At 41.8% G+C, this 16,209-nt stretch overlaps 1 protein-coding gene across 6 annotated transcripts in view; it reads right to left on the bottom strand.

Annotated features, from left to right (window-relative positions):
• zgc:163022 (putative ferric-chelate reductase 1) overlaps nt 1-16,209 on the bottom strand; it is a 160,654-nt gene that overhangs the window by 82,300 nt on the left and 62,145 nt on the right. For 4 of the 6 annotated variants that reach the window (XM_060922720.1, XM_060922716.1, XM_060922719.1 and 1 more), the window contains 2 exons: nt 262-395; nt 57-154 (listed from right to left, as the gene is read on the bottom strand). In XM_060922720.1, coding sequence (XP_060778703.1) covers nt 57-154; nt 262-395 — 232 coding nt within the window. Of the gene's footprint in view, nt 1-56; nt 155-261; nt 396-11,263; nt 11,445-16,209 lie in introns of all 6 variants that reach the window. The other 2 variants (XM_060922717.1, XM_060922718.1) reach the window with 1 other exon arrangement.

Raw genomic sequence — 16,209 nt, forward strand, 5'->3', positions numbered from 1 at the left:
ATGAATATCCTGTTCGGAATCCAGAACGTAAAAGGGAAGAAAAGCAGGACTCTTACCTGAACTCGATATTGTTGAGGTTGCCAGATGTTGGTGCTTTCCATGTACTTTGGATTTGTGATTTTGAGCTTCCTGATGTGTGGGACACAGCGGAGTTCTGAAGGCCAACCCAAAAATGAATGCCTTCTTCTCACCACAACCTATTTCTCTTACTTGATTTAATAATTGCATCGATTGTGAAATGATCTCTTGAAGGAAACTTACAGACACTCCAGAGCAGGTCAGGAACTGGGAATTTGAGTCCACCACACTGAAGGAACCAACAGCACTGTTCCCTCCCACCAGCCTCGCTTCCAGCAGAAACCCCTTAAAACTCCCTGGAGTTGCATTCAGAGTCACTGAAAAGGCAGGTGTAGTGGTTATTTTGCATTTCCAATCAACATCATAATGATCTTCACCCCAAATGAGTGTGTAACTACCATTTCAGCATGATAATGCAAACTGCATGTCTAACTCGTCATGTGAAAATCTTATTTCAGCAGGATGAGCATGTACATGTGGATATGGGTTGATGTAATTATAACTGGAGTAGCTCTGGGATTTTAACCCTTTGATGCAAAACATATGCACACCCCTTCTAATGCACAACATGGGTCAAAAATGACCCGCATTCATTTTCCAGGTTATTTCATGCTGGCTGAGTTTTTCTTTGCTCTATCTTTTGAAATCAATTTATTTTATGATTGAATATTCCAAGTATTCTTTAAATATATTGTTTTTAATTACCACAAATCATTAATTTAATTGTTTATTTCCTACTTTATGAACAAAAATACTTTTTATATTACTACACATGGGTCATCCAAGTGTGATTTAAAATTAAATGTCTTAATACTATAATAATAATTTGTTTCAAGTAATTATTTTAGCAGTGAATGGGGCCAGTTATTTATTTATTAACTATGTAGTTAGCTAAGCCAACTGCAATAAAATCAGCTAACTAAAGTAGAATATGTCAACAGCTCGGTAGCTAATAGTAATTACTTGTAACTTTCTGACAAGTAATCTACTCACTTTCAAGGTAACCTAAACATCATCAATTTTTTTCTAAGGTAATGTTCGAACAATTGAAAAACATTACTTCCATGTATTAGATGGGCAAAGGGCGCTGTGCTGAGCTGTGAAATGTCTGACACAAGCACAATTCACAGTTCCCACCAACCGCTGGAGTAAATGCATGCGGGTCGGTTCTGACCCATGTGTGTAAACTTGATGTAGAATTACAAAAGCTGTGCTTGTTCATAACTTAAGAAAGGAAAAATAAAAATGATGATTTGTGCTAAACAAAAACAAGATATTTACTGCATATTTGGAAAAGTAAATGACAAAATGAATTTATTTCAAAAGTATATCATAGAAACACTCAGCCATACATGAAATAACCTGGAAAATGAATGCAGGTCGTTTTTGACCCATGTTGTGCATTAGAAGGGTAGTGATACAAAAAGGGTTTTTATTCAAAAAGTAAGAAAGGGAAAATAAAATAAGGATGTATGATGATCAAAAACAAGTTAATTGAGGAATACTGAATGATGGAATTAATTTATTGCAAAGATATAGAAGATAAAAACTTAGACGGGTCACTTTTGACCTATGCTTTGCATCAAAGGGTTAAAGACGTTTTTCCCCTCTCTTCAGCATAAATAAACTCCAGGAATTGTAACAGACATGATTTTAACAGAATGTTATTGTTTTCTTTCCCTCCCCCCCACCCCAAATCTGTCCCTCTGAGTTACATGGAGTCAACAGGAAATCTTTTGGTGGAGAGGGTGGAGACCTCGACTGGCTATCGTAGCCTGCAGGGAATCGGCCGTCAGACTTTCTGTCGCATGTCCCAGACCCAGTGAAATGTAACTGAATTGTCTTGGCCAGCCCTAAGGTTCCCATCTGCATCTCATCATTGCTGAGGAGTGTGCTCCCATCACCCAATCAAGCATCCAGCCAGAGCAGGTCATGATATTTTTTACCATATTAACATGCCATTGTTGTGTGTTATGCCTGATGTAAAGACTCTCGTCTCTGCGAGCCTACCACACAGATTTAATACTTGTCATTTTTAGGGCATAGCTAACAACCTGTGTTTTCTTTCTCTCTCTCTTCCCCCCCCCCCCAATCTGTCCCTCTGAGTTACATGTTGATCCTGGGATTGAGATGCTGGCCTCTTCTGCCCCTCGGACCTGCTTGATCCATCCTGGTGCCCTGTGTCTGGTCGGAGTTTTATCGCACCGCTCCTGTGAAGGATGGCCCCATGAGGACAGTTGAGGGTTATACCTGTTAAAACTGTTAATATTATAGTCAGGCTGTCTGTTGTTGCCCAAATGAGGATGGGTTTCCTTTTGAGTCTGGTTCCTCTCGAGGTTTCTTCCTCATGTCGTCTGAGGGAGTTTTTCCTTGCCACCGTCGCCACAGGCTTGCTCATTGGGGATAGATTAGGGATAAAATTAGCTCATGTTTTAAGTCATTCAAATTCTGTAAAGCTGCTTTGCGACAATGTTTATTGTTAAAAGCTCTATACAAATAAACTTGATTTGATTTGATTTGATTTATGGTCATGTGACCTTCTAATGATCAAGTTTAACTTGTATGGCCACACCCCCTGCAACAAGCAGTTACAATAAAGGTCAAAACAATCAGTTTGGAATAACATGAGTTGTGTGTGTAATAGTACAAAGGGGATTTTTAGTGTGGTGTAGTTATCAATGTCTCCTCACAGCAAGAAGGTCCTGGGTTTGAGCCCATTGGCCGATGGGGGCCTTTCTGTGTGGAGTTTGCATGTTCTCCCATTGTCTGTGTGGGTTTCCTCCGGGTGCTCTGGTTTCCCCCACAGTCCAAAGACATCCAGGTTAGGATAATTGGTGGCTCTAAATTGACCGTAGGTGTGAGTGTGAATGGTTGTATGTCTCTGTGTATCAGCCCTGGGATGATCTGGAGACTTGTCTAGGGTGAACCCCGCCTCTCACCCATAGTCAGCTGGGATAGGCTCCAGCTCACCCACGACCCTGCACAGGATAAGCAGTTATGGATAATGGATGGGTGGATGATTACATGGTGAAGACACGCCCATCTCTAAGGTGGGGATCACACTGATCATTGGGAGTACCAGCAGAAGTGGTAGATTTTCTCTTGATTGCTATGGTTCAGTCATGGAACGGTTGACACTGCTAGCATTAAGCTAGTCATGTAGGAGAGGAGCATGAGATGAAGTTGAACTTGATTCAATTTTCTGAGTGTCATATGCTGCTCATCGATGTCAGTTTAGTGTATCCAAGAAACATGTCAGGTGTTTGGACCAGTCAAAGCAGTAACATTCTTAGGGGGTGGGATGTCTGGAAGACGAGCGGAAACCAAGAAGCCTTTATTTGTCACATGTACACTCAAGCACAGACTTAAGCAAACAGTGAAATTTAACCTTAAGCATTTGTGCATTAGGAGGCCTTGCTCAAGGGCACTTCTGCCCATCCTAACCACATGTCTTTCGACTGTGGGAGAAACCGGAGCACCCGGAGGAAACCCATGTAGACACAGGGAGAATATGCAAACTCCACACAGAAAGGGCCTCGTCAGCCACAGGGCTCAAACCCAGAATCTTCTTGCTGTGAGGTGACAGTGCTAACCACTACACCACCGTATGCCGTCTGAAATGATAAGAAGAGTTTTTTTTGTGAAAGCAATGTCCCATGGACCAAACTGAATGAGCTATTCTCTCCTTCTCTCTCTCTCTGTTTTACTTTCCTCACTCTCCAGACCCAAAGCTACGAAGAGTAGCCAAGGATACTATTACTGGTATCCATTTTACCAAGTCTTTTTTTTTTCATTGTTGTACAGAATGTTAGTTCTTCACATCATTTTAGAATGAGAGAAAGCACCTTGACTCATAGAATTCTTGTTGTCTGAGCATTGAGTTATGTTCTGTTGCTGCCACTTTGTTAACCCCGCCGACAGTAGTCGGAGGGGTTATTATTTTCACCTGCATCAGTCTGTGTGTGTGTGTATCTGTCTGTCTGTGTGTCTGCAAGATATCTCAAGAACCAATGGATCGATTTGGACCAAATTTTGTACGTGTTGCCAATCACCCAGGAAGGAAACCATTAAATTTTGGAGGTCAAAGGTCAAAGGTCAAGGTCATGGCAGAACTTCGAAATTTTCGCCCAATGTATTTTAATAGGGAAAAGGCGGGGTTTGCACTCGTTAGAGTGTCCCTGTCTAGTTTTCTTTTGTTTTTTTTCTATGTGATCCCTGCCTTCTCCTGTGTGAAACAATCTCATCTATAAATGTCCTCTGGCTACACGGGGGTCATATGCAATTTCACAAAAATCGCTACTCCTCCTGCAGGATTGATTGGATTTCAATCTCACACACAACAAGTGGCCGGTATTAAAAAATTAAAAAATAGCCTCATTGAGGATATTTTTTATTGGTATTACTCAACACCAAAACTGATCCCGAAATCTTTTTTCTTCTTCTTTTCTGGCTGTTCCCGATTAGGGGTCACCACAGCGGATCTTTTGTCTCCATTGCTCCCTGTCTTCCGTATCCTTCTCTACCACACCTGCCACTTTCATGTCCTCTCTCACCACATCCATGTATCTCCTCTTTGGCCTTCCTCATTTTCGTTTGCCTGGCAGCTCCATCCTCAACATTCTCCTTCCAACATGCTCTGCATCTCTTCTCAAGATGTGCCCATATCATCTCAGTCTCATCTCTCTTAGCTTAATTCCCAAGCTCTCCACATGTGCTGTCCCTCTGATGTGCTCATGCCTTATCCTGTCCAACCTCATCACTCCCATTGCAAACCTTAACATCCTCAACTCGGCCACCTCCAACTTTGCCTCCTGTCTCTTTGTTAAGGGTACGGTCTCCAATCCATACATCACAGCTGGTCTCAGTACTGTCTTATACATCTTACCTTTCACTTTTGCTGAGACTTTCCTATCACAAATGACTCCCGAAATCCTTCTCCAACTGCTCCACCCTGCCTGCACTCTCTTTCTCACCTCACTATCGCAGCCCCCATTTTCCTGCACAGTTGATCCCAGATACTTGAATTCACCAACGTTCTTTACGTCTACTCCTTGCATCTTCACTACACTCTCATCCCCATTCTCATTGATGCACATGTATTTTGTTTTGCTACTGCTCATCTTCATTCCTCTTCATTCCAATGCATCCCTCCATCTCTCCAAACCCAACTCAACCTCCTTTCTACTTTCACCACATATCACAATATCATCCGCAAACATCATGTTCCATGGTGACTCGTGCCTCACTTCGTCCGTCAAGCTATCCATCACTATGGCAAACAAGAAAGGACTCAAAGCAGATCCTTGATGAAGTCCCACCTTCACCTTGAACCATTCAGTTGTTCCAATTGCACACCTCACTGCTGTTTCACTGTTCTCATACATGTCTTGCACCACTCTAATGTACTTCTCATTCACTCCACACTTTCTCATACAGTACCGTAACTCATCTCTTGACACTCTATTGTATGCCTTCTCCAGGTCTACAAACACACAATGTAGCTTTCTCTGGCCTTCCCTGTACTTCACCATTAACATTCTTAAAGCAAAAATTGCATCCGATGTGCTCTTCCTTGGCATAAACCCGTACTGCTGTTCACAGATTGCTACCTCTCTTCTCAATCTCGCCTTCAATACCCTTTCCCATAACTTCATGGTGTGGCTCAATTTTATTCCTCTGTAATTACTGCAGCTCTGTATATCTCCCTTATTCTTGTATATTAGGACTAGCACATTCTTTCTCCATTCGTTTGGCATTTTCTCATTCTAGGTGGCACGGTGATGTAGTGGTTAGCACTGTCGCCTCACAGCAAGAAGGTCCGGGTTTGAGCCCCGTGGCCGGCAAGGGCCTTTCTGTGTGGAGTTTGCATGTTCTCCCCGTGTCCGCGTGGGTTTCCTCCAGGTGCTCCGGTTTCCCCCACAGTTCAAAGACATGCAGGTTAGGTTAACTGGTGACTCTAAATTGACCGTAGGTGTGAATGTGAGTGTGAATGGTTGTCTGTGTCTATGTGTCAGCCCTGTGATGACCTGGCGACTTGTCCAGGGTGTACCCTGCCTTTCGCCCGTAGTCAGCTGGGATAGGCTCCAGCTTGCCTGCGACCCTTTAGAACAGGATAAAGTGGCTAGAGATAATAAGATGAGATGAGATTTTCTCATTCTCTAAGATCTTATTAAACAATCTCATTACGAACTCCACAACCGTCTCACCCAAACATCTCCAAGCCTCATTTGGGATACCATCTGGTCCAACTGCTTTCCCAGTCTTCATTCTTTTCATGGCTGCCCTCACCTCATCTTTACTAACCAACTCTGCTTCCTGATTTGCTGTCTCCAACGAATCTGACCTTTTCTGTCTTGGATTCTCCTCATTTAATAAATCCTCAAAGTACTCTTTCCACCTTCTTAATACACTCTCTTTGTTTGTCAGCACATTTCCATTTGCATCTTTCATCACTCTTACCTGCTGTACATCCCTCACTTCCCTGTTTCTCTGCCTAGCTAGTAACTGATACTGAAATAAATAGTATTAATCAAGCAGTGGTGTCATTGAACATTTTATTTCTCTCTGTTTACATTGCTTGCTGGGGTGTCACAGTGGTGCAGTGGTTATCGCTGTCACCTCACAGGGAGCAGGTTCTGGGTTCAAACCTTGCTACTGACTTTTACCTTTCTGTGTGGAATTTGTATTTTGGCTGTGTGGGTTTCCTCCCACAGCCAACATACAAACACGTGCATTAGATCAGCTGGCCAAGCAAAATTCTCCCCCTAACATATGGCTCTGTGATTGGTTGGAGACCCGCCCAGGGTGTACCCTGCCTCTTGCCCAAAGTCAGCTGGGATCGGCTCCAGCTTCCCCTGCAGCCGTGACAAATAAATGGTATAGATAATGGATGGTGCTTGCTGCTGTGTGTGCTATGAACTCCTCATGCTAACTTTAATGCTGTTTTGTTTTTGTGTACTCATTAGAGTGACAGTCTCCACTAGGATTACATCACACAGTGTTACATGGTATCAGATGTAAATGGTAAAGCTAACAGGTTTAAAATACTCGCTAACACACACGAACCCAAACACAGGTACAATATTAACAGGTTTAAAATACTCGCTAACACACACGAACCCAAACACAGGTACAATATTAACTGGAAAGTTATGAACGGAATGCATGAAAGTAAGTTGTTTATTATTAGACATTCTGTAGCAAGGGTCAAAAACCCATTTGGCTAAAGTAAAAAAAAAAAAAAGGTTCAACTGCGGGAAATCGGTGAGTGACAAATGCTGGAAGTATGGTGATGAAACAGGAGCTTATGTCAACAATGCATGATAAAACACAATGCTAAAAGAAACAGAAGTGTACACAGGAAGAACATAACTGAGTAAGTACACATTTTTTAATTTTATTCTATTTATTACATTCTATTTTACTCCTTTTCTTTTTATGACTATTCCTTTTTTTCAACTACCTTACTATTTACGGAGCATTGTGATAAGCATTTTACTGCATGTCATATGATGTATGATTGTGTATGTGACAAATAAAATTTGAATTTGATTTGGACTGAACAGATGGTGTGCCTTAAGGGAAAATGAATACTGATATACAACCCCGATTCCAAAAAAGTTGGGACAAAGTACAAATTGTAAATAAAAACGGAATGCAATGATGTGGAAGTTTCAAAAGTCCATGTTTTATTCAGAATAGAACATAGATGACATATCAAATATTTAAACTGAGAAAATGTATCATTTAAAGAGAAAAATTAGGTGATTTTAAATTTCATGACAACAACACATCTCAAAAAAGTTGGGACAAGGCCATGTTTCCCACTGTGAGACATCCCCTTTTCTCTTTACAACAGTCTGTAAACGTCTGGGGACTGAGGAGACAAGCTGCTCAAGTTTAGGGATAGGAATGTTAACCCATTCTTGTCTAATGTAGGATTCTAGTTGCTCAACTGTCTTAGGTCTTTTTTGTCGTATCTTCCATTTTATGATGTGCCAAATGTTTTCTATGGGTGAAAGATCCGGACTGCAGGCTGGCCAGTTCAGTACCCAGACCCTTCTTCTACGCAGCCATGATGCTGTAATTGATGCAGTATGTGGTTTGGCATTGTCATGTTGGAAAATGCAAGGTCTTCCCTGAAAGAGACGTCGTCTGGATGGGAGCATATGTTGCTCTAGAACCTGGATATACCTTTCAGCATTGATGGTGTCTTTCCAGATGTGTAAGCTGCCCATGCCACACGCACTAATGCAACCCCATACCATCAGAGATGCAGGCTTCTGAACTGAGCGCTGATAACAACTTGGGTCGTCCTTCTCCTCTTTAGTCCGAATGACACGGCAAGGCAAGGCAAGGCAAGTTTATTTGTATAGCGCATTTCATACACACAGGCAATTCAATGTGCTTCACAAAAAAGAACTTAAAGAACTTCAAATTTTGATTCGTCTGACCACAGAACAGTTTTCCACTTTGCCACAGTCCATTTTAAATGAGCCTTGGCCCAGAGAAGACGTCTGCGCTTCTGGATCATGTTTAGATACAGCTTCTTCTTTGAACTATAGAGTTTTAGCTGGCAACAGTGGATGGCACAGTGAATTGTGTTCACAGATAATGTTCTCTGGAAATATTCCTGAGCCCATTTTGTGATTTCCAATACAGAAGCATGTCTGTATGTGATGCAGTGCCATCTAAGGGCCCGAAGATCACGGGCACCCAGTATGGTTTTCCCGCCTTGACCCTTACACACAGAGATTCTTCCAGATTCTCTGAATCGTTTGATGATGATATGCACTGTAGATGATGATATGTTCAAACTCTTTGCAATTTTACACTGTCAAACTCCTTTCTGATATTGCTCCACTATTTGTCAGCGCAGAATTAGGGGGATTAGTGATCCTCTTCCCATCTTTACTCCTGAGAGCCACTGCCACTCCAAGATGCTCTTTTTATACCCAGTCATGTTAATGACCTATTGCCAATTGACCTAATGAGTTGCAATTTGATCCTCCAGCTGTTCCTTTTTTGTACCTTTAACTTTTCCAGCCTCTTATTGCCCTGTCCCAACTTTTTTGAGATGTGTTGCTGTCATGAAATTTCAAATGAGCCAATATTTGGCATGAAATTTCAAAATGTCTCACTTTCGACATTTGATATGTTGCCTATGTTCTATTGTGAATACAATATCAGTTTTTGAGATTTGTAAATTATTGCATTCCATTTTTATTCACAATTTGTACTTTGTCCCAACTTTTTTGGAATCGGGGTTATAGATAGAAGATGGACTAATTATTTTTGGATTTGTTTTTAGATTAGATCTCAAATGCTGAAGTAAATCTGATCAAATATGAGCCGATGCCAAGTGTGGTTATCTGTAAATAACAGTTTCTTGATTTGAGAAAGACGTTGTTGCTTTGAAACATGGTTTGTTTGCTTACTCAGCTTAGATAGAAGGTGTGTTAGTGACAAGTTCTGAGTTGAAGGTGTGTATCAGACGAATGTGTGGAGTCCCTGGTGTGTCTGGTTGTTGTTGATCTCTGAATAATTTGTCTAATTATCTCCATCAACTGTGTGGGAGGAGGTTCTGTTTTTGCTTCTGTTGTTTGTATTTTCCCAACATAAGTCAAAAAGTAGTGAAGGGATTTGGATGAAATTTGGAGGAAAGGTGAGGTATAGGTCAAGGAACAAGTGATTAGATTTTGATGCAAATCCAGATATGTAGCTTGGTGGAGGGATATGCTCTACTGAGTGCCCTTCTTATTGTGAGGTTTTTGGTTTTTTTCAGATGAAGAGAGTTCAGATTCACAAGCATGAAGCAGCTGAGATGAGAGTCAGCACCTCCAAGTCTGAGGCCATGGTTCTCTGCCAGAAAATGGTGGTGTGCTCCCTCCAGGTTGGGAGTGAGTTGCTGCCCCAAGTGAAGGAGTTCAAGTATCTCAGGGTCTTGTTCATGAGTGATGGTAAAATGGAGCGTGAGATGAACAGGCAGATTGGGGCGGTGTCAGCAGTAATGTGGGCATCGTACCGATCCATCATGGTGAAGAGGGAGCTGAACCGGAAGGCAAAGCTTTTGATTTACGAGTCGATCTATGTTTCAACCCTCACCTATGGTCATGAGCTTTGGGTAGTGACCAAAAGAATGAGATCGCAGATACAAGCAGCTGAAATGAGCTTTCTCCGTAGGGTGGCTGGACTCACCCTTAGAGACAGGGTGAGGAGCTCAGACATCTGGAGGGATCTTGGAGTAGAGGTGCTACTCCTTCATGTCGAAAGGAGTCAGGTGAGGTGGTTTGGGCATCTGATTAAGATGCCTCCTGGGACCCTTCCTTTGGAGGTTTTCTGGGCACGTCCAACTGGGAGGAGACCTCGGGGTAGACCCAGAACATGCTGGAGAGATTATATATCTCATCTGGCCTGGGAGCACCTTGGGATCCCCCAGGAGGAACTGGAAAGTGTTACTAGGGGGAGGGATGCCTGGAATACCCTGCTGCCACCGCGATCTGACTTCAGATAAGCGGAAGAAAATGGATGGATCAGATGAGAAACAGTATTATTAGAGGGGAAGCCATGGCCTAATGGTTAGAAAAGCAGCTTAGGGACAAAAAAGTTGCTGGTTCTATTCCTTAGACCAGCAGGAATGGCTGAAATGCCCTTGAGCAAGGTACCAGACCACCAACTGCTCCCCAGGCTGCTCTGGGTATGTTGTACAGTATGTTGCTCTGGATAAGATCATCTGTTAAAGGCCTGTAATGTAATTAGTTATTATATATATATATATATATATATATATATATATATATATAAGCTAACTAGTTAAATTGAATTTTTTTTTTACTTACATGTTCCAAGCTCACCTGCACTACATATTTTGCTCGCATTATACTCTCACCAGAGGCACCACAGATCTCTGTTACTTCTTTACAAGCTTTATTCTCCTTCATAATGTCTCTGTATACATTTACTGAGAGGTTGTGTGTGACAGGATAAGATGAAACCAGTGATGAACTGAAGGAACGTCAGACCACACATGGTCTGAGGAGTCATTCAAGACAATCAATTGGATTCGTTTGTCACTTTATTGTCTTATATGTCCTTTGTGTTGAAGTGTCACATTAGAATTGAATTTTTCTCACTTGCTGGTCTGAGTGTATGGTAAGCCAAGTTATTCTAAAGCACCGTGTCTTACCTGTGATGGTGTCTCCTTCTTTATAGCTGCTGCTGTCTGCTGTAACAGTGTACGGCGCTGCACTGGTCTGAGCCACGGTTCCATGAGAAGGAATCATATTACTACAACTGGATGAAACCTGACCATTGCGGAAACTTTCACACACCCACACACACCCCAAGAGTACAACATACAACCACATCTACACAAACAGGTAGAGATAAACCACATGATCAGGATAAAACAACGTGTTATTGTCTAGATGCAAGATATTTACCTAGCCCACAATGGAATAAGCAGGGTGAGGTATTGTAATCAGTACAGTTTGTTTGATTGTTTGTGTGTCTGTTAACAATCTAGTGTCTAGACGGTTGCACCGATTGACTTCAAATTTTTCAGGATAGGTGGACAATGGTCCATAGATTACCTGATTAAATTTTGGGGGTAATTAGGTCAAGGTGAAGGTCAAGGTCACCAGAACGGTCAACTTTTCAGTCGAAATAACATTTTTTCCATTATAACTCAAAAACGGTTGCCGATAGACAGATGTTTACTATTATGAGCATATAGGAACTCCCATATGGCCTTTCATTTGGCACCATGGTATTTGACCTTGAGTGAATTTGAAAGGTCAAACTCAAGGTTACAGATTTTCAGAGGGCTGTAACTTGAAAAGGGTTGATGGTAGACAGATATTTACCACTATCAACTTATAGGAAGTGCCATATGGGCTTTCATTTGGCACCATGATCTTTGACCTTGAGTGACCTTGAAAGGTCAAACTGAAGGTCATGGGTTTTCAAAGGTCGAAAATTTTAAAGGTCCCATGGCATGGTGGTTTGTTGATGCTTTAAACAGGCTCGTGGAGGCTTCTGGATGTTATATCCACAGCCTTTCTTGAAATGAACCCTCGGCACATAAATATAGCCTCCTGGGAGAAAGCCCCATTTCAGCGCTTTTCCCAGTGCGTCGTTTTGTTAATGAGAAGCAGGAGGCGGGGAAGGGTAGAGGGTGGGGGTGGGCCATGGGGGGAGGGGGAGGGGCTTGACCAAGCTGTGCACACACATACTCGCTGCTATCAGCGCCTGTAGCCACGCTGCTAAGATAAAACCCCGTTCTCCCTCGGACTCCTTTCGTAAACTCAACGTGACACAGAGAACAGAGAGTGAGAGTGTTCGGAGTGGTAGTTTACCAACATATAATACCCTAGGCTTGAACACGCACTCCATAACCAAAGAGGATAGAAGCAGCAACTACAGCAACATAGCGCTTATCCAACAGAAGACATGCATTGCGGAGCAATAGTCAAACATAAGCTCATAAGTTACAGTCAATTTCCAGACTAAACTCAGTTTAACAGAGCATGCTGCATGCTCTTTAGTTTTGTAGCGCAGATTACCTGGCTAACTGCAGGAAGCGGTTAGCTGCACAGCTAATGTAGCCATTGCTAGGCTAACGCACCGATTTTAAAACACGGCAAAACGACCAGTTATACACTTACTTGTTCAGTGTTTGTTGCTGATGCAGCAGGGATGCTTGGTACAGACCCAGGCTTCAGTGACAGTCGATGTGCAAAACCTGCCCTGTACTGTCCCAAGTTGTGGAAACATTCCTCAGGAAAATGCTTCCGACAAACATATACCGTCTTAGGTAGACTCGACAGCGTATTATTGAAGTAAATAAAATTAAGCCACTGTGTCTTCAGGGGCTCTCCCGTCGGCAGTAAAAACAGACTCTTTTCTGTGTTGTCACATCCATGTACAGCGCAATTTCCATGTTTCGCTCGCTTAGGCGATGCCATGTTGCTGTGTCCTCTATGGTCTCCTCACTACAACTGGGTGGGGCAATCCATACAGTGGGTGGGAATCCAGAGGGGGGGCGTGGGGATCATCTCCCTTGCTGACGTAGTAAAGGGAAGAGCTTATCAACGTGCCATTTTGACGCGCCATTCTCAAATGTTGGGCATAGTTTGGTTTACACATTATGAAATTTCTAGCCACTGGGGTGACTTAAGAAGGCCAGAGGAACTCATTTTAACGTTAAAAAACCTCAGAAAGTGAAAATTTCATGCCATGGGACCTTTAAAATGGTTCATGACAGCCAGATGTTTACCATTATCAACATATAAGAAGTCCCATATGGGCTTTCAGTTGCCACCATGCCCGTTGACCTTGAATGACTTTGAAATGTCAAATTCAAGGTCATGGATTTTCATAGGACTATAACCTGACAGCTGATGATTGAGAAATATTACCATTATCAACATAATGGTAAAAAATAAGGGTGGCTGGGTGAGGTTTGTTTTGCCTGGCAACACTTGTTTTGAAAGTTCATTCCAGTTCACTGTCCACCTCATTGTAGTCAGACCTGCTACTTTAGTTTGAAATTAAAATATTTCTATATCAGAAACAGAAACACTTTTATTGCCAGGTATGTGGACACACACAAGGAATTTGACTCCGGTTTCACTTAGCTCTCATAGTACAAAACAGATAAAAAGTGTATACATAAAACAAACAAACAAGCAAACAAACAAATAAACAAACAAACAAACAAAAAATAATGGTGCAATACAGTAGGTGCATAGTGCAAAGTAATCCAGGTAAGTCAAGTATGAAATAGATAAATAAATATAAAGTATACAGTGTGCACAGAATGACAGTATGAGTGTGCAGATATTTTACAAGTGATATTACTGATATATGAATCTGAATTTTAGCTGTTCATCACAGAAAGGATTTTCCCCTTTGGTGCAATTATGGTGCATAGTGCAAAGATGAAATAGTAAATATAAATAAGTATAAATATAATATAAGTAACAGTGAGCACAGAATGACAGTATGAGTGTGCAGATATTTTGCAAGTGATATTACTGATATATGAATCTGGATTTTAGCTGTTCATCACAGAGACAGCCTGAGGGAAGAAACTATTCTTGTGTCTGGTTGTTTTTGTATACAGTGATCTATATCACCTCCCTGAGGGGAGAAATTTAAACAGTTTGTGACCAGGGTGTGATGGGTACGCAGAGATGTTACCTGCCCGTTTTCTAACTCTGGACATGTATAAGTCTTGGATGGAGGGCAGGTTGACACCAATAATTTTCTCTGCAGACCTTATTGTCCATTGCAGTCTGTTCTTCTCCTGTTTGGTGACCGATCCAAACCAAACAGTGATGGAAGAGCAAAGAACAGACTGAATGATGGCAGAGTAGAATTGTGTCAGCAGCTCATTAGGCAGGTTGAACTTCCTGAGCTGGCGCAGAAAGTACAACCTCTGCTGAGCCTTTTTGATGATAGTGTCCTGACCTTAATCCAATCGAAATGTTGTGGAAGGACATGAAGCGAGCAGTTCATGTGAGGAAACCCACCAACATTCCAGAGTTGAAGCTGTTCTGTATGGAGGAATGGGCTAAAATTCCTCCAAGCCGGTGTGCAGGACCGATCAACAGTTACCGCAAATGTTTAGTTGCAGTTATTGCTGCACAAGGGGCTCACACCAGATACTGAAAGCAAAGGTTCACATACTTTTGCCACTCACAGATATGTAATATTGGATCATTTTCCTCAATAAATAAATGACCAAGTATAATATTTTTGTCTCATTTGTTTAACTGGGTTCTCTTTATCTACTTTTAGGACTTGTGTGAAAATCTGATAAGGTTTTAGGTCAAATTTATGCAGAGATATAGACAATTCTAAAGGGTTTACAAACTTTCAAGCACCACTGTAGGGTGGCATGGTGGTGTAGTGGTTAGCACTGTCACCTTATAACAAGAAGGTTCTGAGTTTGAGCCCAGTGGCTGACCTTTCTGTATGGAGTTTGCATGTTCTCCCCGTGTCTGTGTGGGTTTCCTCCGGGTGCTCCGGTTTCCCCCACAGTCCAAAGACATGCAGGTTAGGATAATTGGTGGCTCTAAATTGACCGTAGGTGTGAATGTGAGTGTGAGTGGTTGTTTGTCTCTATGTGTCGCCCTGCAATGATCTGGCGACTTGTCCAGGGTGAACCCCGCCTCTCACCCATAGTAAGTTGGGATATGCTCCAGCTCGCCCGCGACCCTGCACAGGATAAGTGGCTACAGATAATGGATGGATGGATGGACTTTTATATGTTCACCAAATAGCAAAGCAGCTTTACATGTGCTTGGGTTGGGCGTTATCACAACGTCAATCAAAAGGGTTTTTTTTTTTGTTTGTTTTGTTTTTAAATGAACTTACCACTCTGTTCCTGGAAACATATGGTTATGCTTTAATCAATTGTACAAACAAGAAATAAAACATTAAAGACAAATGAAGCTTAGTTGTTGTAAGGAAGGTGGACGAAAATTTTCAAGTGTAGACGAACGTTTGAGGTTGAGACGCGACATGCATTATGTTGTTCAGCTGGACGTTTCCTTACTGTGTGTGAGCAGATCTGGCATACACTGAACAGCAGTACTCCACTACGCTATCACAAAGCGCTAACGCTGAACTTCATATCGCTGAAATGACTGCCACGTTTTGGGGTTTTGTAGCGGTTTTTTAAAGATATGATTTTTATATTAAAGTGCAGTCAGGTGTGACTGAAGGACACTCTATTAGGGCTATGCTTCAGTTTTTTGTCCAGTGTGACATTTAGCTTATGGGATAAAAAGTTTACAATACTTGGTTCAATGGTTTCAGCTTCGCCAGGTGTCAAGCATCTGATGAAAAATACATCAGATCCTTTTATCCTCTGCCATTATCTGTGCCTGTTTTGGGTGTGCCCATGTTCAGCATTGGATTTATTTGTGATGTCACACTCCACAGTAGTGGTTAATGTCTCATATGAAATTAGACACTCAGGGATTTAAAGGTAGACTGCCTTTCAGGTTTTAAGTGTAGGTCATAAAAAGAATTTTTCCCAACACCCAATTATTTTTGTTTAGTGACTGAAAGCTACTGAATTCAAATCACAGACTTCCAATTTTATTATTATTATTTTTAAAT

Source organism: Neoarius graeffei, chromosome 5 (genome assembly GCF_027579695.1).
Source record: "Neoarius graeffei isolate fNeoGra1 chromosome 5, fNeoGra1.pri, whole genome shotgun sequence".
In the NCBI taxonomy this organism is placed as follows: Eukaryota; Metazoa; Chordata; class Actinopteri; order Siluriformes; family Ariidae; genus Neoarius; species Neoarius graeffei.